The sequence below is a fragment of the Pan troglodytes genome, chromosome 3, assembly GCF_028858775.2.
Source record: "Pan troglodytes isolate AG18354 chromosome 3, NHGRI_mPanTro3-v2.0_pri, whole genome shotgun sequence".
In the NCBI taxonomy this organism is placed as follows: Eukaryota; Metazoa; Chordata; class Mammalia; order Primates; family Hominidae; genus Pan; species Pan troglodytes.
Genome location: NC_072401.2, coordinates 129,319,077 through 129,342,314, shown reverse-complemented (window position 1 = coordinate 129,342,314; position 23,238 = coordinate 129,319,077). Strand labels below are relative to the sequence as shown.

The following is a 23,238-nucleotide window of genomic DNA, read 5'->3' as shown; positions in this document are numbered from 1 at the left end:
GTGTATATATATATATATCGAGAGAGAGAGACAGAGACAATCCTAGAGATAAAAACATGAACATATACTGAAAAATGTGTTAAATCCAGTACCTTTGTGAAAGAAATTTTCAAAGATCTAGGAACAGTAACAACCCAGAAAGAGTAAGCTTCCTAGCACCTAGATTATGGTCTATAAATTCCAATTCCCACTAATTAGTTATCCTCAAAGAAATAACATCTGGAGCACAGAATGTATAATCTGAGCCTGGGAAATCTTGAGCAAAAGGCAATAAAGTAGTTTTAAAAATACTAGCATAAATCAAAGGACACAAGAGTAAATCTTAGAGGTCCACCAGTCAAAAATAAAACAATTTGACCACTGAAAACAATGACCGAAATGGATTAATAAACACATTGAATAAATAAGCTCCATGAGTTCATAATGATACTTTAAAACTCAGTCACATTTAGAGTGTCCTAGGGCACCAACTCATTATTTTGAAAACCAATAAACTGAATAAAAAGAAAGAAGCAAGCATTTATCCTTCCTTGTCTGTAAAGGTTGAATTTCAGGGTAACCAAAGAGTTGATGAAAGAACATTCTTCACAGAAAAATTTTATGTAAGGATTGCAGAAGGAATGATGGAATTAGAAGATAACCATTTTGCAATTCTACTGAAATAGAGGAAATCTAGGGAATATTCATCAATAGCTGCTAAAACCATTTGGTAAAAGATTGGAGGGAAACTTGATAATGAAAGCATCAGGCTGACAACACCTGAATCAAATCATGAATCACAGCATCAGTAAAAGTGGGAGTGACGGATATGCTATGATGCTATAGGAAATAGACAAGTCTTCCTAAGAAATATCCTTGCTACTAGGAAAAAAACCATGCCAAAACCTGAATATACTCAGTCCTATATCTAAATCCTTTGTACTTATACTTCATTAGTAATACATGGGATAAATGATATACTAAATGATATGAAGAAGATACAGTCAGGTAAATGCAGATCATAAGAAATCCTACCAGTTTCTTCAACAAATTAACCAGTTTCTTCAACAAATCATTGTCATGGAAAAACAAGGGAAGAGAAATCATTATAGATTAAGATTAACTTAATGGTGTTATCAGTCAATTGCAATGTTTGCATCTTGTTTCATCCTAGTTCAATCAAACAATTTGAAAAATATATGTCACACAATTAGGGACAACTAAACATATACTGGGTAGTAGATGATATTACAAATTATTGCTATTTTTGTTAGGTGAATTAATGGTGCTGTAAAAATTTACATACATACTTGTTTCGTAAGTCCTCATCAGTCTGCAATATATAGTGAAGTATTTCCAGGAGAAATGATATGATTTTGAGATTCAATATAGAATACCAGGAATAGATTGGGAGGCAAGGTACAGATTAAAAAAGAATGTCAAACTATTAACAATTGTTGAAATTAGGTGAGATGGATACATGGGGATTTCATTAAACAATTCTCCCTATTGTTATTTGTATCTGAACATTTCCAACATCAAAAGCTAAGTTTTATTTGTTTTATACTTATTTTATTCCAGGTTTGCTCAGGGTGAATTTTGCCCACCAATAAGAGTAGATATATTAATTTTGTAAGATCAACATCTATAGAGTATGTTGATTATCTCAAAAGAAACATTTTACAAAATGTTTATAGACTATCATATACCAATTTATAATATTTTGACATAAAATTATCAAATATTAGTTCATTGCAAGAACATAAAATATTCATAGTAAATATTAAAATATTATTATTGGAAATATATTAGGAAACAAGAACATATTAACATTTTTTGTCAACTACAAGCATAGGATAATATATGAATATCATCCAGATATTAAAACTTCCTTCTGCTCAAAAGCATATGCCATCTCTTGTACATCAATAGTCATAATAGCATTTTTCATAATAGCCAAAACTAGAAACAATCCAAATGTCCATAAAATGTTGAATGGACAAAAAAATGTAGTATGCTCATTCTATGAAATAATACTTAGCAATAAAAGAAAGTTACTGATACATGCAATGACATAGATGAATCTCAAAAATATTATGTTAAGTGAAACATTCCAAGTATATAACTATGTATCATATAATTCCATTTATATAAAATTTCTGAAAAGTGCAAAACCATAGTGAAAGAAAGATAACTAGTTGCCTCAGGCTGAAGGGGAATGTTGGCATTGACTGCAAATGTGCATGAGGAACTCTTTAGTATGATGGAATTGTTCTAAAACCGGACTGTGGTGCTGGTATACAATTTTATACATCTACTGAAATTCAAATGATACACTTAAAAAGGGTTAGAGCAGTAATTTTCAAGGTATAGTCCCAAACAGAACTATTGGCATGACTTGGGAACTTGTTAGAAATGTATATTCTCATATCCCACCTAACTTACTGAATAAGAAAGTTGATACAGAGTCCTTTAATCTGTTTCAACAAGCTTTCCAGGTGAACCTTAAACATGCTAAATGTAAAAACCACTGAACTTAGGGGTGTGCTAACTATTTTACTATCTAAGATTTTCCAAATTTTATCACTACCAAATCAGATCATTGCACAGCTTCATACCTGAACCATATGAGCCTTGTCTGCAGTCTCCACTGCCTTTATAAAAATAAAACTCAATATTATGCTGTTAGTGTTTAGTGAACGTCAAAAATTAAAAATGCTACATGAGAACTGGCACTTCAGGTTTTTTATAAATAAAAATGCCTCTAAAGCAGAACTCAGCAAACTTTTCCTACAAATGTTAGATAGTAAATATTTTTGGCTTTTCAAGACATAAGGTCTCTGTTGAAACAGCTCAGCTCTGCTTTTGTAGCATAAAAACTGCGAGAGGCCATATGTAAATGACCAGCGTTATCATATTGGCCCGTGGCAGGCTAGTTTCAGCCAATGGGCCATAATTTGCTGGCCACTGAACTATAGCAGTCAGATAGATATGAATCCAAATCCTGGATTTACACTTTGCTAGCAAAAAAACAAAATCATAACTATATTTTGTGTATTCAATAAAGCACAGAAAAACATAAGCATATTAAAATATATATATAGGCAGTATAAAAGAGAACCCAATCAAGCTTCTAGATGAGAAAAGGACAACAGCTGAGATTTTAAAACATACACACACACACACACACACACACACATACACATTGGATGGGATTAAAAATAGACTCTGTAGAAGAAAAGGCTAATAAACTTGAAGAGAGGAATAAAAGTTACCTAAAACAAAAACAGAGTAAAAGGACTGAAAAACAACAACAACAAAACAGAGCATTAGTGAAGTATGGGACAACTTCAAGTGCCCTAATATAAATTTTAAATGTAATTGGAGTCTTGAGAGAAAGAGAAAAAAGTAACAGGAAAACATTATTAATTTTCTTTTCTTTTTTTTTTTAAGACAGAGTCTGACTCTGTCACCCAGGCTGGAATGCAGTGGTTTGATCTTGGCTCACCGCAACCTCTACCTCCCGGGTTCAAGTGATTCTCGTGCCTCAGCCTCCCAAGTACCTTGGATTATAGGTGTGCGCCACCACACCCAGCAAATTTTTGTATTTTTAGTAGAGATGGGGTTTCACCATGTTGGCCAGGCTGGTCTCAAACTCCTGACCTCAGGTGATACACCCGCCTTGGCCTCCCACAGTGCTGGGATTATAGGCATGAGCTGCCACACCCAGCCTATTAATTTTTTCATTAAAATTTTAAATTTAAAGGAACAGCTGAACATTTTCCAAATTTGATTAAAAATGTATAAACACACATATTTTAAAAATTCAGTGAGTTCAAGCACAAGAAACATGAAAAGTACACCAAAGCAATCGTAATTAAGGTGCTTAAAATAGGTGACAGAGGAAACATTAAAAGCAGCCAGAATCAACAGAAATTGAACCGAAAACAGAAAAGCAACCTCAACAACAGAAAAAAAAAGAAATTGAAAAAAAATAATCAGCCAATCCTTAAGAACCTGTGAGACAACAAAAGGTCTAGGAGAGAAGAAATGCAGGGCTAAAAATTTTTTTTGAGGAAATAATAGCTGAAAACTTCCCAAATTTGTCTAAAGTCAAACCTACAGATTTAAGAAACAGAATCCCATCCAGGATAAACCCAAAGAACTCCATACCAAGGCACATCACACTCTACTTGCTGTAAACGTCAGATGAAAAAAAAAAAAAATCTTGAAAGTAGCTAGAGATGCATTACTTGTAGGGAAACAATTTGAATGACTATAAATTATTATACCAAAAACCATGGAGGACAGAAAGAAGTGGTACAACAGTTTTGAATCACTAACAGAAAACAATTGTCAGTTCAGAATTCTTTATCCAGTGAAAATATCCTTGGCAATGAGGTGAAATAAAGACATTCTCAGAAGAAAGAAAACTATAAATCATAGCCAACTGGACTGCTCTAAAAGAATTGCTAACCTGAGTATTTCAGACAGAAGAAAACGATAACAAAAGGAAACCTGAAACATCACAAATAGAGGAACAGCAAGATAAACGGTAAAGGTCCAGATAAATATAATAGACTATTCTCCTTTTAAGTTATTTAAAACACGCTTGAAAGTAAAACACGCTTGAAAGACAATCAAACATTGTCTGATGGGCTTTTTAACATATGAAGATATATAAGACAATTATTACATAAAGAAATTTCAGCTGAGTGTGGTGATTCATGCCTATAATCCCGGCACTTTGGGAGGCTGAGGTAGGAGAATCTCTTGAGGCCAGCAGTACTAGACCAATCTGGGCAATGTAGTGAGACCCTGTCTCCACAAAAAATAAAAAAATTAGTTGGGCTTTGTGGCGTGCACCTGTAGTCCGACCTACTCGGGAGGCTGAGGTGGTAGGATTGCTTGAACCCAGCAGTTTGAGGCTGCAGTGAGCCATGACTACACCAATGCACTCCAGCCTTGGCAACAGAGTGAGACCCTATCTCTTGGGGTGGGGCCGGTGGGGAGAGAAAGGAAAAAAAAAAATCTCTATGGAGGTTAGGTTTCTACATTCTTATTGAAATGGTAAAATACTGATTCCAAATAAACTGAAAAGTATGTGTTTTGCAACCCCTAGAGCAATCACTAAAAACAATTATACAAAAAAAGATATATATGTCCAAATTCATAGTACATAAATTAAAATGTAATGGAAAAAGTTACAAACAACACAAAGAATGCACAAAATGGGCAATAGAAGCCAAAAAAAAAAAGAAAAGAAAAGAAAAAGAAAATGAATAATAAAAAGGTTGACCTAAATCCAAACATACCAATAATTACATTAGTCAAAACATACCAATTAAAAGATGTACTGTCAGACTGAATAAAAAACATGACCTAACTATATGCTATCTATAATAAACTGACTTCAAATATAATGATATGGGTACGTTAAAAGTAAAAAGTTGGCAAAAGATACATCACATACCATGAGAAAGAAATGAAAGAAAGCTGGAATGGCTATATTAAAATCAGACAAACTAAATTTCAAAGCAAACAAGGACAACATATATGAATGAAAGGGCCAATTCACCAAGATGACACAATATACCAATGGGTATAAGGTGAACTAACAAAAGAGCTTCTAAATAAATGAAGCAAAATACAACAGAACTGAAATAGGAAATAAACAAGTCTGCAATTATAGGTGGTGACTTCAACACTCCTCTCTCAGTAAGACAGAACCAGTAGACAAAAAATCAGCAAAGATATAGAACTCATCAACATCATTAACCAACTGAATTGAACAGACAATATGGAACATTCTACTCAAAAATAGTGTAATAAACATTCTTCTCAGATGCATATGGTACATTCACCAAGACAGACTATATTGTGGGTGATAAAATTAGCAAATTAATTAAACAAATTTGAAATTAACAAATTAATTTTAAATTTTAAAATAATGTAAAGTATGTTCTCTGGCTATAATATAATTAAACTATGTATCAATAAGATTAATAACAGAGGGGTAACTGAAAAAATTCCAATCACTTGGAAATTACACTGAATACACTCCTAAATAATCCATAAAGAGGAAGTCTCAAAAGAATTTAGAAAATGTTTTGAAAAGAATAAAAATTAATAAAAGACAGCATATCAAATTTGTGGAATGCAGCTAAATCAGTGCTTAAATAAAAATATATAGAATTAAGGGCTGTGCTCATGGCTCATGCCTGTAATCCCAGCACTTTGGGAGGCCGAGGTGGGTGGATCATTTGAGGCCAGGAGTTTGAGACCGGCCTGGCCAACGTGGTGAAACCTGGTCTTTACTAAAAATACAAAAATTAGCCAGGTGTGGTGGCACAGACCTGTAATCCCAGCTACTTAGGAGGCTGAGGCAGGAGAATCGCTTGAACCCGGGAGGCAGAGGTGGCAGTGAGCCGAGATTGTACCACTGCACTCCAGCCTGGGCGACAGGGCGAGACTCCGAGATTCTGTCTTAAAAAAATATATAGATAGATAGAGATAAAGATAGAAATAGAGATAGAGAGAGAATATTAAATGCTTATATCAGAAAAGAAACTCTCAAATCAATAATTTAAACTCTCCCTTAAAAATTAGATTTCAAAAAAATAGATTTCAGGAAGATATCCAAATCTTAAAAATTAAACAAAAACACTTCTAAATAGCTGATGTATCAAAAAATTAAAAAGAAATTAGAAAATACATAGAACTGAATGAAAATCAAACACAATAACACCTAAAATACTGCTTAGGGGGAAATTTGTAGTATTAAATGGTTATAATAGGAAAGAAAAATGGTGTCAAATAAATGATCTAAGCTTCCACTCAAACTAGAAAAGGAGGAACAAAATAAGAAAAAAGGAAATAATAAAGAGCAAAAATTAATAAAACTGGAATAAAAATAAAGTAAATCAATGAAAATAAAACCAAAAAAATTAAACTGATGAACCTCTAGCTAGATCGATCAAGACAAAAAAGACACAAATTTATAAATAGTAGGAATGAAAGAAGAGATATCTCTACAGAACCTACGAACAGTAAAAGGAGAAAAAGAGCATATTATAAATTCCAGGAAATGAACAAATTCAATAGGTACAAAAGCTCACCTGAGAAAAAAGACTTACTTAGTCTTATGTTTCTTAAATAAATAAATGTGTAGTTTAAAACATTCCAATAGTTCCAGGCCCAGATGGCATCACTTGGGAATGCTACCAATGTGTAAGAAATAAACAATTGTGGACAAACTCTTCCAAAATACAAAAGAAGGAACACTTACCAACTCATTTTATGACGCCAGCATTCCTCTGACACCAAAATCAGACAAATATAATCCAAGACAATGAAAAAAAAACAATATTCCTCATGAATATAGTACAAAAGGCTTCAAAAAATATGTAAGCAACCTGAGTCTAACAATATATAAAAGGATAATATAATAACTAAATGAGGCTTATCCTGAGAATCCAAGACTAGTTCAACATTTGAAAACCAATCAATGTACTTTACAACACAAACAGACTAATTAAGACAAGCCATATGACGTGAGCCACTGCAACTGGCCCAAAAGATATACCTAAAAAATGAAAATATAAGCCCCAGGTTCTGAGAAGATATGTGCAAATTACATATGTACATATGTAACAAAGGACTTGTATCCAAAGTAAAGAACTCTCAAAGCTCAGTAACAAAAGAAACAACTCAATAAAAGAAATGTCCAAAGATCTGAGCAGGCACTTTACCAAGCATAAACTGATGGCAAATAAGCACATAAAAAGATACTCAACAGCATCAGTCACAATGAGATACTACTATTAGATGGGCAAAATTTTTTTTAAAAAAAACTAACAATACTAAATGCTGGTGATGATGTAGAGCAACTGGAACCCTCATATATTGTTGGTAAGAATGTAAAATGGCACAACCACTTTGGAAAAGTTAGACAGTTTCTTAAAAAGTTATACTTACTGTATGATCCAACAGTGCCCTCAAAAGCATTTACCCAAGTGAAATGAAAACATATATTCACGTAGCAACTTGATACTCATAGCAGCTTTATTCATAATCACCAAAAACAGGAAAACAACCTATATGCCTTCAACTAATAAGTGGATAAATAAACTGTTTACATCCATGCAATGGAATACTACTTGTCAATAAAAAGGTAATACACACAAAAGCATGAATAAATCTGAAAGGCACTAGGCTAAATGAAAGGAGCCAGACTCAAAAGTCTGTATTTTATATGATTCTATTTATATGACATTCTAGAAATGGCAAAACTATAGGGATAGAAAATAGAAAACAAACTGCCAAAAACTTGGCCTGGGTTGAATACAAAGAGGCATGGAAAAATTCTCAGGGAGCAATGGAAATGTTCAGTAACTTAACTAGGTGGTGTTTACATGATTGTATTCATCTGCCAAAGTTCCCAAAATAATATACATAAATGGTGTGAAACTTACTGAATGTAAACTATATCTTAATTTTTTAAAAAATATGACCCACAAAGCTCAGGCAACAAAAGCAAAAATAAACAAACAGATTGCATCAAATGAAAAAGCTGCTTCTGCACAGCAAAGGAAACAATCAACAGAGTGAACAGACAACCTACAGAATAAGAAAAAACATTTGCAAACCACACATCTGATTAGGAGTTATATCCAAAATACATAAGTAACTCAGACAACTCAATAGCAAGAATGCAAATAATCCAATTAAAACATGGGCAAAAGACCTGATTAGAGATCTCTCCAAAGAAGACGTAACAATGCCAACAGGTATATGAAAAGGTGCACTGGTGCAGCCACTGTGGAAAACAGTATGGAGATTTGTAAAGAAATTAAAAGTAGAATTACCATATGACCCAACAGTCCCTCTTCTGGGTATATACCCAAAGGAAATGAAATCATCACCATAGAAAGATATCTATCTGCACTCACATGTCCATTGCCACATTATTCACAATAGCCAAGATATAAGATATGGGAACAACTAAAGTATGAGTCCACTTATGATAAACAGAGAAATGGTGATGTGTGTGTGTATATATGTGTGTGTATATATATGTACACACATGTGTGTATGTATATATGTATATATATGTGTATATATATATATATAGAGAGAGAGAGAGAGAGAGAATAGTATAGAATTAAGCCTTTAAAAAAGGAGATCCTGCCATTTGCTACAACATGGATGAAACTGGAGGACATTATGCTAAATGAAATAAGCCAGACACAGAAAGAAAAATACTTCATAATGTCACTTATATATAGAATCTTTAAAAAAAAAAGTATATAGATGTAGATAATAAAACAGTGGTTACCAAGGGTGGGATGAAGGAGAATGGGGAGATGTAGGTAAAAAAATACCAAGTTGCAGATATGTAGGATAAATAAGTCTAGAGATCTAACGTACAACCTGAGGGCCATAGCTAATAACATTATATTATATTTGGTATTTTTGCTAAGAGAGATTTTAGGTGCTCTTGCCACAAAAAAAGGTAACTATGTGAGATAATGAATATGTTCATTTGCTTAACTATTGTAACCATTACACTATATATATATCAAAACATCATGTTGTACACCTTATATATATTTTTAAGAGGAAACAAAAAATATAACTGGATATTTGTAGGGTGATCAGAATGAAAGGAGGGAGACAGGCTAGGAGTTCATTACAATTAACCAAGGAGAAAACGTTGGTGACTTTTACAGGGTGATAGAGATGGAGAAAGTGAGAAGTGGTTAGATTCTAGATATATTTTAAATATATATGAATATAACTTTCCAATAAATAAGATACGGAATTTAAAAAACAAATGGATCAAAAATGACACAAACGTTTTGACCTGTGTAACTGGAAAAATGGAGGTAATATTTAGAGATGTGGAAGTCTAGGAGGAAGAGTCCTTGGAGAGGGGTGGGAATTCAGAACTTAGATTTTGGACATATGATATTTAACATGCTTATAAAATATACAAGTGGTACTGTTAACCACACAGTTGAATATTTGTCTGAAATACAGGATGGAGGTCTGGTCTATACATATTAATTTGATACTCATTAGTATAATAATGCTCTTTAAAACCCGTGAGACTTGATGCTATTACACAAGGAGTTATTGAGGATTCAAAAGAGGAGAAATTTGAGGACTGGGTCCTAAAGCTTCCAAATTTTAGAGGTTAGGGAAACACTGAAGAACTAGCAAAAAAGACTCTATGAAGCAGAAGGAGAATAAGTGAATAAGTATCCAGGAAGTAAAAATGTGTTTCAGGACAGAGCGATTAATTTGATCTAATGCTGATGTCAGGTAAGATGAGGACTGATTTGACCCCTCTTATATATGGAGATTTCTGGTGGTATTATCAGTAGCTGATTTGGGATGTGGAGGACAGAGGCCTGTTTGGAGCAGGTATAGGGAATAAATAGGAATATAGATATTGAAGACAGTGAAAATAAACTCCTTCTTTATGCCTTAAATTCTATATCGTAATAGCAATACCAACTCTTTTCTATTAGGATCATTCTTTTATATGATTTCCCATCCTTTACCTTCCAATCTTTTCATATGTTATGACACATAACTAGCATAGAGTGAATTTTAAGTCCAATTAATTTTAAGATTAAAATTATCTTTTAATTTGAACATTAATCTATTCAACATTTCCTGTCATAGCAATATATTGGGTCAAATTCTATCTTTTAAATTTTTGCTTTATTTTTATATTTTTCTGTTCATATATTTAAAAACTAGAGATTATAGCACACAAATAAAAATTAATAAATTTATATATAAATTTTAAAATAGAGTTGATACACACTCATACCGACCAACTAGACCAATACATACATAAATTCCAGATGCTAGCAAACACATGTGCAGACCTTCCAGATGGGATTTCCCCCACCCTCAGGAGTAAATTAATATATTAATTTTTTATATTAATAATTCCCCTTGCTTCTCTTCATGGCTCCTATGTGCTATGCATCTATCCATGAATTTTATGCTTTATGTAATAGCATTACACTGAATGAACTTCTTTGTTCTAGCTTATTTTATACATCCCATTTTTTAATTTTTTTGTTATTTTTTCCTATATTTTTAGATTAACACATTTTGTCACATGTAACGTTAGTTCTTTCATTTTCCACTGCTGCCTATTTTTCCTACGTATGACTACACCACATCTTATAATACATTCTACTATAACTGGGCAATTTTTAGTTTTCATTTGCTTTTTTCTATTATGAACAATGATACTACAAATGTTCTCTTGGTAAACATTTGCAACAGTATGCCCAGGCTGGTCTCAAACTCCTGGGCTCAAGTGATCCTCCTGCCTTGGCCTCCCGAAGTGTTGGGATTATAGGCATAAGCCACAATGGCCTGCAACTGTATCTCTTGAAATGAAACTGCTGGGTTATAATATGGTGTATTGCTATGGTTTTAATTGGAAAACCTCAGTAAAAATAGCATCTTTTCATATTTATTGGCCATTTGGTCTTCCCAAATATGAAACTGATGTTCATGTTTCATTTACTACTTTTTCTATTCATGTTTGCCATTTTTCATATTAATTTTTAAGGTTTTAGATTTCTATGATATTAATTCTTTGTTAATGTCATGCAATGCCAAATTTATCTCCTTATTTGTGACTTGTATGCTTTCTATGATGTGCAAAGGAATATACATTCTCAATTTTAAAGTATTCAAATTTAACAAGACAAAAAATCCAGCAATTTAACTGAACAGCCCTAGTGGGACACACTAAGAACTTTAAAGAAAGCTTTAAAGTATGAAGTTTTTAAAAGTTTACAGTTTAAAGAACTCTAAAAGAAGTTACCTTTCAGTATTTATAATATTATTATTTAATGTTATTGTTATTCTGTAACTATTATATCATAGGATTAGCAAATAAATAATTATGTTACTGTGGTTAGGAAGAAAGATTTTTTATATATAAGTAAAAAGCAATACAACTACAAAATCAAAGAAATTAAAATTAAAACCTATAATCTTAAATTTAGACAGAAAATATCAACATGAATACGTAATATATTTTTCTCCTTAAAAAATTTCCTAGCTCTTTCTATTCAAAAGGCCTAGAAACAAGGACCAACTGAGTAGCAGATCTGGTACTGACAAAGCTCAACCTTGGTGGGGGCTCAACCTTCTGTGGGGTGGGAAACATTAAAGTTAACAGTCCAACTCCATTATTACTGAGCAAGAAAATGAAAGGTGGCTTTAGAGCTAAAAGTCAATAAACTGATAACTGGCATAGGTATCAATAATAATAATAATAATAACTATAATAGAATGAAACCCATCTCATGTATTTATGAGTTCACAATGATCATTTAAAAACAAACAAACAAAAACTTCATTAGTCACCAGCGAAGAACGTTAAGGAACCAGCTAGTACTTTGAAACTAGTAAACAAAGGGAAATAATTCAGCACTGACTCACTTTCCTGTAAGAACTCTATCTCAGAATAAATAAATATTCTGGGGAAAGTTCTCTTTATAAAAGTATTCTACCTATTAAGGTAAGATGTAATGATTAAAAATAGAATCATCACTATTTTGCAACCCCTAGTAAAATAAAAGCTTCACTCACTGATCATCAATGACTGCTAACATTACAAAAAGAGACAATAGAGCATTATGTATCTCCTAATAGTATTCAATACTACATATGACATATTCTTACAGAGATTTGAGTCTTAATCTAATCAAGTCTCTATGCTGAACTAACAGTTATAGATAATTCAGGACTAGAAAACAGGTTAAATGAAACCATGGGGATGCAATCAGCAAAATTCAGAATGTGAGAAATTCTACAAGACAAACAACCCAGTTTCTTCAATACCAAATTGCAAGGACCAATAAATTATAAGGCAAAAAATAGTAGAAACCTGTGGACTAAAAAAGACATATCAATCTATTGCAATCTATTTGAAGAAACTGGAAAAAAAAAGTGATGAATGAGGAAATTTGAACACTAGATATCTAACGTTAAGGAATTACTGTTAATTTTAGATATGATAATGTCCTGCTATTTATGTGTTAAAAGATACAGCCCTTATCTTTTTAAAGACACATACAGAAATCTTTAAGGACAAAAAAATATGAATCATGTCATTGAGAATTTGTTTAAAAATAATCCACAGGGAGGTACAGGAGTTACTGGAGTCGAGACAAAATTGGGTATGAGATGATTAAGTATAACAGGTACATGGGAGTTTTATTATAAAATTCACTCTATCTTTGTATATGTGTGACTTTTTATAAATCGTTTTTTCTTTAACCACCTTCAGGAAAAGACTATAATAAAATCAGTTATACTTGTCTGAAATGTCAGATTCAATTTATGGATCTCCCAATGTATTTATTTACACTCTCACACAGAGCTAAGCCCTTAAAACAAAAGAATGACTCTAGCGCATTCTAAGGATCAGTGAGTCAGTGAAAAATTTTATTTTGGGAAGAGAAACATTCCCAGCAATCTTAAAATCACATCAGATACATAAAGAACCAACAAATTCTGCCTACTTCTAAGTAAGCTCTGGCTTTGAGCATAATCTGGTGTGATAATAGAAGTTCACAAAAGGATAAAAGTTGAGTTTTAAAATTCTAGCATTTTACCATTTACCTAATGATTTTCCACAAATAAAGAAAAAAAAGGAGCAATTTTTAAAAACAATTCAGAACTGCTTTAATACTATTCAGACACTTACACAAAAGCAGATTTACATACCTTGCCTGGACTGTGAAGGTGCTACAGGAACTTCTTGGTTTGGCTCAAAAGGAAGTTCAGGTGTTAGGTTTTCAAACTGCTCTTTACTAATGAGATTTAGCTTCTTAAAGTTCTCAACTTCTTGCTGAAGTAGAATGGAGGAATCTAATTACTAAACTGGCTAACAGAGTAACCAACAGACAATCATTGATACCAACCTCAAAAAAAATGAACTTCTAAAACAGGGATTAATTACAATGGAGTGAAAAAGATGTTCTAATAAAGAATCTAGCATTATACTTAATAACAACATTCAGAATCTAAGAGGCATATAACACCCTAAAATATTATGATGATTTTATAATTAAAAAACATTATAAGACCACACATACTAATCATTAATTATTTGTTGAGCATTTACATACAAGACTACCAGGTATTACAGACATTACAAAGTAATCTAATACATGTTCCCTACCATTAAGGAATTTATATGTTAGATGAAAAGGAAGAAATGAACACATAAAAATAAATAATATTAGGTAGTATGTGAAGAGCGATATTGGTGTAAGAATTACGATCATCAGGAAGCCATCACAGGAGAGATGGGACAAAAGCAGCTCTTGAAGGATGAGAATTTAGAGAAAGGGAGAAACATTCTAAATAGGTAATGTGAGCAAAGATAAGAAGCTTGGAAAAAGCAATGTGTTTATTACAAAGTAATTAAGTGACTAAGAAAATCTGTGTAGAACCAGTGGCAAAGAGGCCTGATGAGGAAGTTGGAGAAAGCTTCTAGAAGACCTTTAATACTGGGTCAAGAAGATTTCACTTTGTTTTATAATAATGGGATGCATGTGATAAAGATAAATCTGGATGGCCCTGGATAGCTGCAGCAAAGAGACTCAGTATATTTGAGTTGTTAGCTCAAAGGAAGAATAGACCCCTCCCTGCCTCTGGGGTTCTGGAGGCTTCCCCTTTGTAACTACTATTGCATAGTCACTTAGGTGTTTCCGGCCCTGACCTACAAATGTGTGGAGCATTACAGAGGGTAGAGGTCATTCTCTACTGGAAGTTCACTTGGCCACAGGTGAACTTAAAGGTTGAACCCTAAAGGTTGAACCCTATGGTTCACCCAGGTGAACCATAAAGACCCTCTATGTCTGGCCTAAACTGTGAGATAAAAAAGGAGTTTGAGGGACTGCTTACACTCCACTATTTCTTCTAAGTTTTTCCCAATAAAACCCTATATCACATCTACTCCACATGGTACTAATGGGTACATGAATCTTTACAGGGCAACATCCAAAGAGGGTTTAAGCAAGTAAAAAACATAAGAAAGAATTTGTCGGGTTGAAGCAAATTTAAAACAGGAAGCAAATTAAATATCATTGCAAAATAGTTGTAGCTTGCTCTTAATAACAAAAGAATCTTTTCCTTCTGTTTTCAAAGATGAATAGTCACTTGTCAGCTCAAACCATTTATTAAATCCCAATGTTAGCCTTTTAGATTATGATCTTTTTTCACTAAAGTACCTTTAATTACATCAAAATGTATATTTATCAACATTTCTTCCTCAAAAGTTTTCAATAAGCTCTTCAGGCTAAATCAGAATCATTGCTCACTCCTCTTGTCCCTTATCTTGCTACAGAGCTTGCTATTAGCAACTCCCAATTCTATAAATAATTATTGTATGTTTACTACATGCCAGAGATAAATAACACAATTCTACCCTAATGGAAACACAAGTTGTGTATGTTTTTGTTTATTTTTATTTTTAACTAATTCATTAATGTATAACATACACACACACACACACACACACGAGAAGTGTACAAATCGTAAGTATATATCTCAATGAATAATCAAAGGTAAACAGACTTAATCACCATTCAGGTAAAGCAATTATTAGCACCCTAGAAGCTTCCTTTTCATGTCCCTTCTGGTCAGGATCTCCTCTTTCTCCCCCAAAATAGCTCATACACCTTCAATACAGTAGGTGTTTTGCATGTTTCTGAACTTTATAAAAATTGAATTACACCATATGGTTTCTTTCATGCAAAATTATGTTTATGAGACTGATCCATGTACGTGCATGTAACCACAGTTTGTGGCTCTACAGCAGAGGTCAGCAAACTACAGGCCCAAAGGCTAAAGCCTGTTTTTATAAATGGCTGTGTTGGAACATAACCACACTCGTTTGTTTACATATTGCCTATGACTACTTCACTGCTACAACTGCAGTTAGGTAGACAATGTATGACCACAGACAACGTATGACCCACAAAGTCTAAGATATTTACTATATTTGTCTACCCTTGCTCTATCCTACCATATGAATACACTGCAAGTTTTTAAGAAATCCATTCTGCTATTGATGAGCATTTGGGTCCTTTCTCAGATTATAGCTATTACAAACAAATTCCTATAAATACGTTTTTACAAAAACTTCTTTTGGGGAACAGGGACACAAATTTTTGTTGGATATTTACTTAGGAGTGGAATTGCTGAATTGAGCAGTAGGTTTCTATTTAGCCTTAGTAGAAAATGCCAGTTTTTCACAGTGGCTGTACCTATTTTTATCCCCATTAGCAGTATATTAAAGTTCCTGTTGATCTACATCTGCACCAATGTGTGGTATTTTCAGTCTCAAAATTTAGCCATTTGAACAAGAATGAACCCTAATGTAAACTATAAACTTTTAGTGAGAATGATGCATCTAGGTAGGTTCATGAACTGCAACAAATGTACCACTGTGGTAGGGGATGTTGACAATACGGGAGGCTATGCTTGTGTGGGGGAAGAGGATCTATGGAAAATCTATCTTCTGCTCAATTTTGCTATGAATCTAAAATTGCTCTAAGAAATGTGTGATTCCATCATGTAACATTCTCAAAATGACAAAATTATAGAGATGAAGAACAGATTAGTGGTTGCCAGGGGTTAGGGATAGTGGAGGTGAGGCAGATGGGTTAGACTCTAAAGGGGTAACTTTAGAGAGCACAGGGAGAACTTTGTGGTAATAATACAGTTCAGTGTCTTGACTGTGGTGGTAGTTATATGAATCTACATGTGATAAAATGGCACAAAACTATACACATACATTTGTGATAAGAAATGTCTATTTTCTTGTTTTAATATTATACAACATATTTCCTTTTTTTTTTTTTTTTTTTCCCTAGAGACAGGGTCTTGCTCTGTTGCCCAGACTGGAACGCAGTGGTACGACCACAGCTCACTGTAGCCTTGAACTCCTGGGCCCAGGTGATCTTCCCACCTCAACCTGTAGCTGGCACTACAGGTGCATGCCACCATGACAGGCTAATTTTTTTTTTTAATTTTTTTTTAAGAGATGAAGTCTCACTATGTTGCCCACACTGGTCTTGAACTCCTGGCCTCAAGCAATCCTCCTGCCTCAGCCTCCAGAACAGCTGGGATTACAGGCATGAGCTACCTTGCCCAGCATTGTGCTATAGTTATATAAGATGTACATATAGTTATATATAAGATGTGACTTTTGAAGGGAAGTGACGGTACACAGTACCTCTCTGTACACTTTTTGCAACTTCCTGTGAATCTATAAATATCTCAAAATAAATATTCAGAAAAAGTTTTTAATGTAGTCATCCTGGTAGGTATATGTGTTATCTCACTGCAGCTTTAATTTGTATCTCTCTGATCACTAATGAGGCTGAAAAGCTTGAGTATATTTGCTGATTTGGATAGCTTCTTTTGTTGAGGTGACTATTCAATACTATTGCTCATTTTTCTATAGGGTTGTCTTTCTCTTATTGATTTGTAAGAGTTCTTTATAAAATGTTGTAAATACTTTTTGACACTTTTTTAACTTGCCTTTTTATTCTCTTATAGTATCTTGATGAAAAAGAAGTCCTTTAATGTAGTGCAATTTATCAATCATTTCCTTCATTGTGCTTCCTGTTCAATAAATCTTCCCCACTGAAATATTACTGAGCTATTATTTCTATAAGTTTTATTATTTTGTGTTTCACGTTTAGAACTATAATCCATCTGGAATTCACTTTTCTAAACTGCATTCACATTTTGTATAACCTTACTGATTTTTTGGTTCTGATTGCTCCATCTTACACCTTTCTTTATAAGAAAGGTGTGTGTTAAAATCTCCCACTATGATTATGAATGCACCTATTTGCCTGCAAATTTTATGAACTTTGAAGCTACATTATTAGATGCACACAAATTTAGAACTATTATATCTTCTAAGGCAATGAAACTTGTCATGATTATAAAATATCCATCTTTATATCTTGAATAAGTTTTGCCTTAAAAACCTACTTTGCCTGATAGAGTAAATAGAGTTACACCAGCGTTGTTGTGTTTATTGCCACTATTTATTTAAATATATACACATATTTACCCTTCCCATTGCTCTTCATTTCTTCCTGCATCTCCAACCTTCTTTCTGGAATCATTTTCCTCTACCTGAAAAATTCCCTTTAGTATTTTCTTTAAAGCAGATCTGCTGCAAATAAATTTTCATAGTTTTCATTTCTCTGATAATATCTCTATTTTACCTTCATTTTTATACAGGTTTATTTAGAGCTTTATTTTACATCTCATAAATTCACCTATTTAAGCGTACAATTCACTTATTTGTTTACCTTTATTCTTGAACACTATTTTCCCTTTCTTTCAGGCACTGTAACTACATCATCCCTTTGTTCCCTCACCTCCATTATTTCTACTGAGAAGTTAGCTGTAAGTCTTACTATTAATGCTTGTAATCTGTCCTTTTTATCCAGCTTTTGTTTTCAGTTGTTTTATATGGTCTTGATGAGGTTTTCTCTGTATTTATCTTCTTTGAAGTTTTTAGGACTAGAATCTGTCCTTTGGTGTCTTTCATCAGTTTTGGAAAATTCTTACCCATAATCTCTTCAAATATTACTTATGCTTTATTCTCTCTCTCTTCCCCCATTGGAGGATCCAATGATATGTGTTAGACTATGTCTCTTACACCCTTTTCTGTATTTTCCATCTTTTTGCTCAATGCTTCACTCTGGATTTTTCTTTTGATCCATCTTCCAGTTTAATAATTATCTCTTCACTGTCCTGATCTACTATTAAGCCTACCCATTGCACTTGATTATCATATTTTGTAGTTCTAAAATTTCCACTTGATTATTTTTTAAAGTTTCTGGCTCTATACTGAAATTCTCCATCTTATCTTTTATTTTTTAACTTATTAAAAACAAAGTCTGCTTGATAACTCTATTTTCTGGATCACTAGGGGTCTGTTTCTATTTCCTGTTGTTTCTTTTGTTTTTTTCTATCATATCATATTGTCTTCTAATATTCCTAATTATTTTTTGAGGATCAGACATTATTACTAAAAGCTTGAGGCTTAGGATGGAACTGGCAAATGCGTCTGAGGGAAATAAAGACCCAAATGCCAGCCTTATTTCTCTAGGTTTTCTTCTCTTTCCAGTTTGTTTTTTTTTTTAGCTTCAAGCCTTTTATTCCATTTTGGTAGGTGTGTATAAAAATACTCTCTTTAGGAAAATAAATAGCAGCTGCTCTCACTGTGGAGGCTTGGATTCCCTGGAGCTGAAGGCTTCTCAAAGCTGAGATTTGCAGATCAGCTCATCACAGAAGCCATGGGCACCTCCCAAGCTGTGCGGTTCAGGAGGGGGCGGCAGAATGGCCTGGTCCAATCACCTGCTGCTGCTGGCAGTGGGGCTGGTGAGTTGGTGTTCTAGGTGGGTAAAGTGGCACCTTCTGTCACGGGGGTAGGGTTGGATCACAGGAAGAGGGTGATGGAGAGTGTGGCAGTGATCTGGAAGGGGTTAGGGCTCCAGAGGACCTCTAAGGATCTACAAAGTCTCTGGGCTTCCAGGATTCCTCCGGCAGAAATGGGAAATATTTTGTCTCTGATTTAGTGCAAATTGTGCTAGAGAGGCCAGCTCTAGAGAAACAATGGGCAGCTTTGGTGGCCCCAAGCTGGCTCTACTGTGAAGCACAATATGGTCAGTCTCATTAGAGGGATGGAGAAGCAGCTGCTGGAGTTGGGTATGGGATACTGTCCAGGCCAGCTGGACTGGTGGGGGAAAGGGAGGAGACGTTGCTTAGGGTGGCACCTGCAGGGAGTAAGGCTCGGGTGCCTCACAAAGCGAGGAGGGTTGGAGAGCCAAGGGGGTCAGAGGATGGGTCTCCGCTGCTGCTGCTACTCTTGTGATGAGCTGAGGCACAGGGCTCAGGAGTGCTGGGGTACGTGAAGACCAGGCTGGGGGCGAAAGGAGTTAGGGAGAGTGTGGTCATGAGCTTGGGGGTGTGCAGTGCCTCAGGTTCAAGCACAGGCCCTGGGGAAAGGGAGATAGAAGGTACAGGGAGGCAGGGGGCTGGCGGGCTGCTGGTGCCGCTGGTACCGCCTGTGTATCCCTCCTTGGCTCCTTCGGGGATTTTGCAGATGGGTCAGTGGGCTTCCAGCACCAGCTCCAGGCGCTCCTTCTGCTTCTGCAGCTCCTCGATCTCTCGCTGCAGCCCGGATTTCTCATCTTCCAGTTTATCAGTCTCCGCCTGCAGGAAGTCAGTCAGTTCCTTCCTCCAGTTCCTACACTTGGCCGCAGCCAGCTTGTTCCGCTCGGGCCTTACTCGGCGGCGCTCCTCTTCCTCCGGGCTGATCTGTTCGCAAGGCTTTGGACATACCCCTGGAGGCGGCCCCAGGGCCCGGATGACTCCTGGCTGGGGTTGTAGGGGGCTGGACTAAGGGTAGGTCAGAGGCCTGGGGCAACTGCTGGGCCCCAGAAAATGAGGCTGTACCATCCACTGCAGCTCCTGACTGCCACTCATGTTGTTGATCCTTGGCACGAGGTGGAACTTCTGCTGGGCTGCCTGCACTGCGGCCGGGGGGCTGCGCGGGGTCGCCATACCCACGCCATTCCCGGAGCTCGGGCCGGGTTCCCTGAAGTCTCAGAACATGCCCCGGGCTGGCGGCTCCGCGTGGTCCACGGCTGCTGGCTTCCGACTCTCTTTCCAGATTTTGACCACATGATGTTTTACTGTCTTGGCCCTCTACTGTGCCTTCACACAGATTTTTTAAACCTACTTTTTCAGCTGTTCTCAGCAATAGGGTTGATCTGAATTAGCCAGTCTACCACAACTGGATGCACAACCAAAGCCTAATTTTGGTTTTTGTTTTTGTTGTTGTTGTTATTTTTAATAAATTTATACCTTGCCTTGTTCAAAAAGGGACCAAAGAGATTTAATGATCTAATGGATATAAAAAAATTTGTAGGCTGGGCACAGTGGCTCACACCAGTAATCCCAGCACTTTGCAAGGCTAAGGCAGGTGGATCACCTGAAGTCAAGAGTTCACTAGCCAACATAGTGAAACCTCATCTCTATTAAAAATATAAAAATTAGCTGGGCGTGGTGGCGAGCGCCTGTAGTCCCAGCTACTCAGGAGGCTGAGGCAGGAGAACTGCTTGAACCCAGGAGACGGAGGTTGCAGTGAGCCGAGATCACACCATTGCACTCCAACTTGGGTGACAGAGCAAAAAACTCCGTCTCAAAAAAAATAAAATTTTGTAAACAGATTACAATTCAGTATAAGTCAAAAACAAACATACATGTGTGGTGCAAAGGTAGAATGGGAGAGTAATTTTTCTGGGATTGAGCACAAAATTTATCAAATAAGATTTTCCTGGAAGAGTAATATCTGAACTGGGGTTTATTTAGCTAAAAGATAATGAATTTAGCAAGTAAACAATGTGAAAAGCTACTGCAGGCAGAGGAAACTGCACATGCAACTTGGTATTTATGGATACAAATTTTAAAGCAGAGAGCAACAGGACAATGAAAATATGTAAAAGCCAAATCAAGAATTCATGAATTCTTGCCTGCCAAAGAATTTGAACTTTATCCTGAAGGGGGTGAGGAACCACTGAATAGAATTAAGAAAAATAGAGAAATAATCATATTTATATTTTACGATGATGAAGGATTTTAGAAGGATGAAGGATTTTCCTTGGAATCATTTACTTTGAAAATAATGTAAGCCTGAAACCATCAATGGCCACTGTTGCTCCCACTCAGAGAAAGCGTAACTGAAAATGAAGCTAACACAGAGGAAAGTACACCAAAGATAGGGGTAAAGAAAAGCAAAGTCTTTCTTTGGTGTCTTATACAAAGCCTTGCCTAAAATCAAGAACTGCTTCTTGGACTTGTAGTAAATTATCTAATTTGCTAGGGAAAAAAAAATGAAATGAGAAATAAGGAGGAAAGACTACTCTGACAAGAGTTAAGCTAGAAAGAGAATGAACTAGAGCCAAGAACATCCTATAAAACTTCTATAGAGAGATGACGCATGGCAGTAGGAATGAATATGAAAGGACTGATAGGACCTAGTGACAAACTGCATGTTAGAAGTTACGATAAGTGGATGGGGATTCCTAAGGCATCCAAGCAAAATAAAAAATATAGGTTTGGGGTAGGTTTTCTTTCATTTTTTAAAATGAGAGACAGAATATTAAAAAGATGCCTATGAAACATAAGACAAATAACTGGAGAATTTAGTAGGCTACCAGTAATATAGTTCTAGAGTCCCACAAAGACACAAGGGAGTCATTAGCATACAGTTAATAAATAAAAACCCAAAACTTAAGAATAGAGTCTATCATTTCTAGACAAGCTATCAAAATAATAAGAGAAGTAGGCCAGGGATAAACCAGGGAAGACCACATTTTAAAAGGCAAACTGGCCAGGCACCGTGGCTCATGCCTGTAATTCCAGCACTTTGGGAGGCCAAGGCGGATGGATCACGAGGTCAGGAATTCGAGGCCAGCCTGGCCAAAATGGTGAAACCCCATCTCTACTAAAAGTACAAAAATTAGCCAGGCGTGGTGGTGCACGCCTGTAGTCCGTGGCTGAGGCAGAAGAATCGCTTGAACCCGGGAGGCGGAAGTTGCAGTGAGCCAAGATCGCGCCACTGCACTCCAGCCTGGGCGACAGACTGACAGTCTGTCTCAAAAATAAATAAATAAATAAATAAATAAATAAATAAACAAATAAATAAATGGCAAACCAAGGCCAGGCGTGGTGGTTCATGCCTGTAATCCCAACACTTTGGGAGGTCGAGGCAGGCGGATCAGCTGAGGTCAGGAGTTCAAGACCAGCCTGGCCAACATAGTGAAACCCCGTCTCTACTAAAAATACAAAAATGAGCTGGGTGTGCTGGCAGGCACCTGTAATCCCAGCTACTTGGGAGGCTGAGACAGGAGAATTGCTTGAACCCAGGAGGTGGAGGTTGCAGTGAGCCAAGGTTACACCATTGCACTCCAGCCTGGGTGACGAGAGCGAAACTCCATCTCAAAAAAAAAAAAAAAAAAAAAAAAAGGCAAACCAAAATTGTAAACTTAAAACTGTAAAATAATAAATCCTGTTGTGTGTTTTATCACAATTAAAAAACAAAAGTAAAAAAGGAAGAGGGCAACAAGACCACTTTGTTGTGCCATAAAATATAAATGTGCTGAACAG

At 35.4% G+C, this 23,238-nt stretch overlaps 1 protein-coding gene and 1 pseudogene across 29 annotated transcripts in view; both read right to left on the bottom strand.

The window, feature by feature from the left end:
• LARP1B (La ribonucleoprotein 1B) overlaps positions 1-23,238 on the bottom strand; it is a 154,099-nt gene that overhangs the window by 40,875 nt on the left and 89,986 nt on the right. For 27 of the 29 annotated variants that reach the window (XR_010156153.1, XR_010156164.1, XR_010156157.1 and 24 more), the window contains one exon: positions 13,753-13,876. The exons of the other annotated variants lie outside the window; for them this stretch is intronic. Coding sequence is in view for 20 of the 27 variants with exons in the window: in XM_009448269.5 (XP_009446544.1) it covers positions 13,753-13,876 (124 nt within the window). In the remaining 7 variants the exon portion in view is untranslated. The remainder of the gene's footprint in view (positions 1-13,752; positions 13,877-23,238) is intronic. 29 annotated transcript variants of the gene reach the window in all.
• LOC104006198 (fos-related antigen 1-like) lies at positions 19,767-20,682 on the bottom strand (annotated as a pseudogene).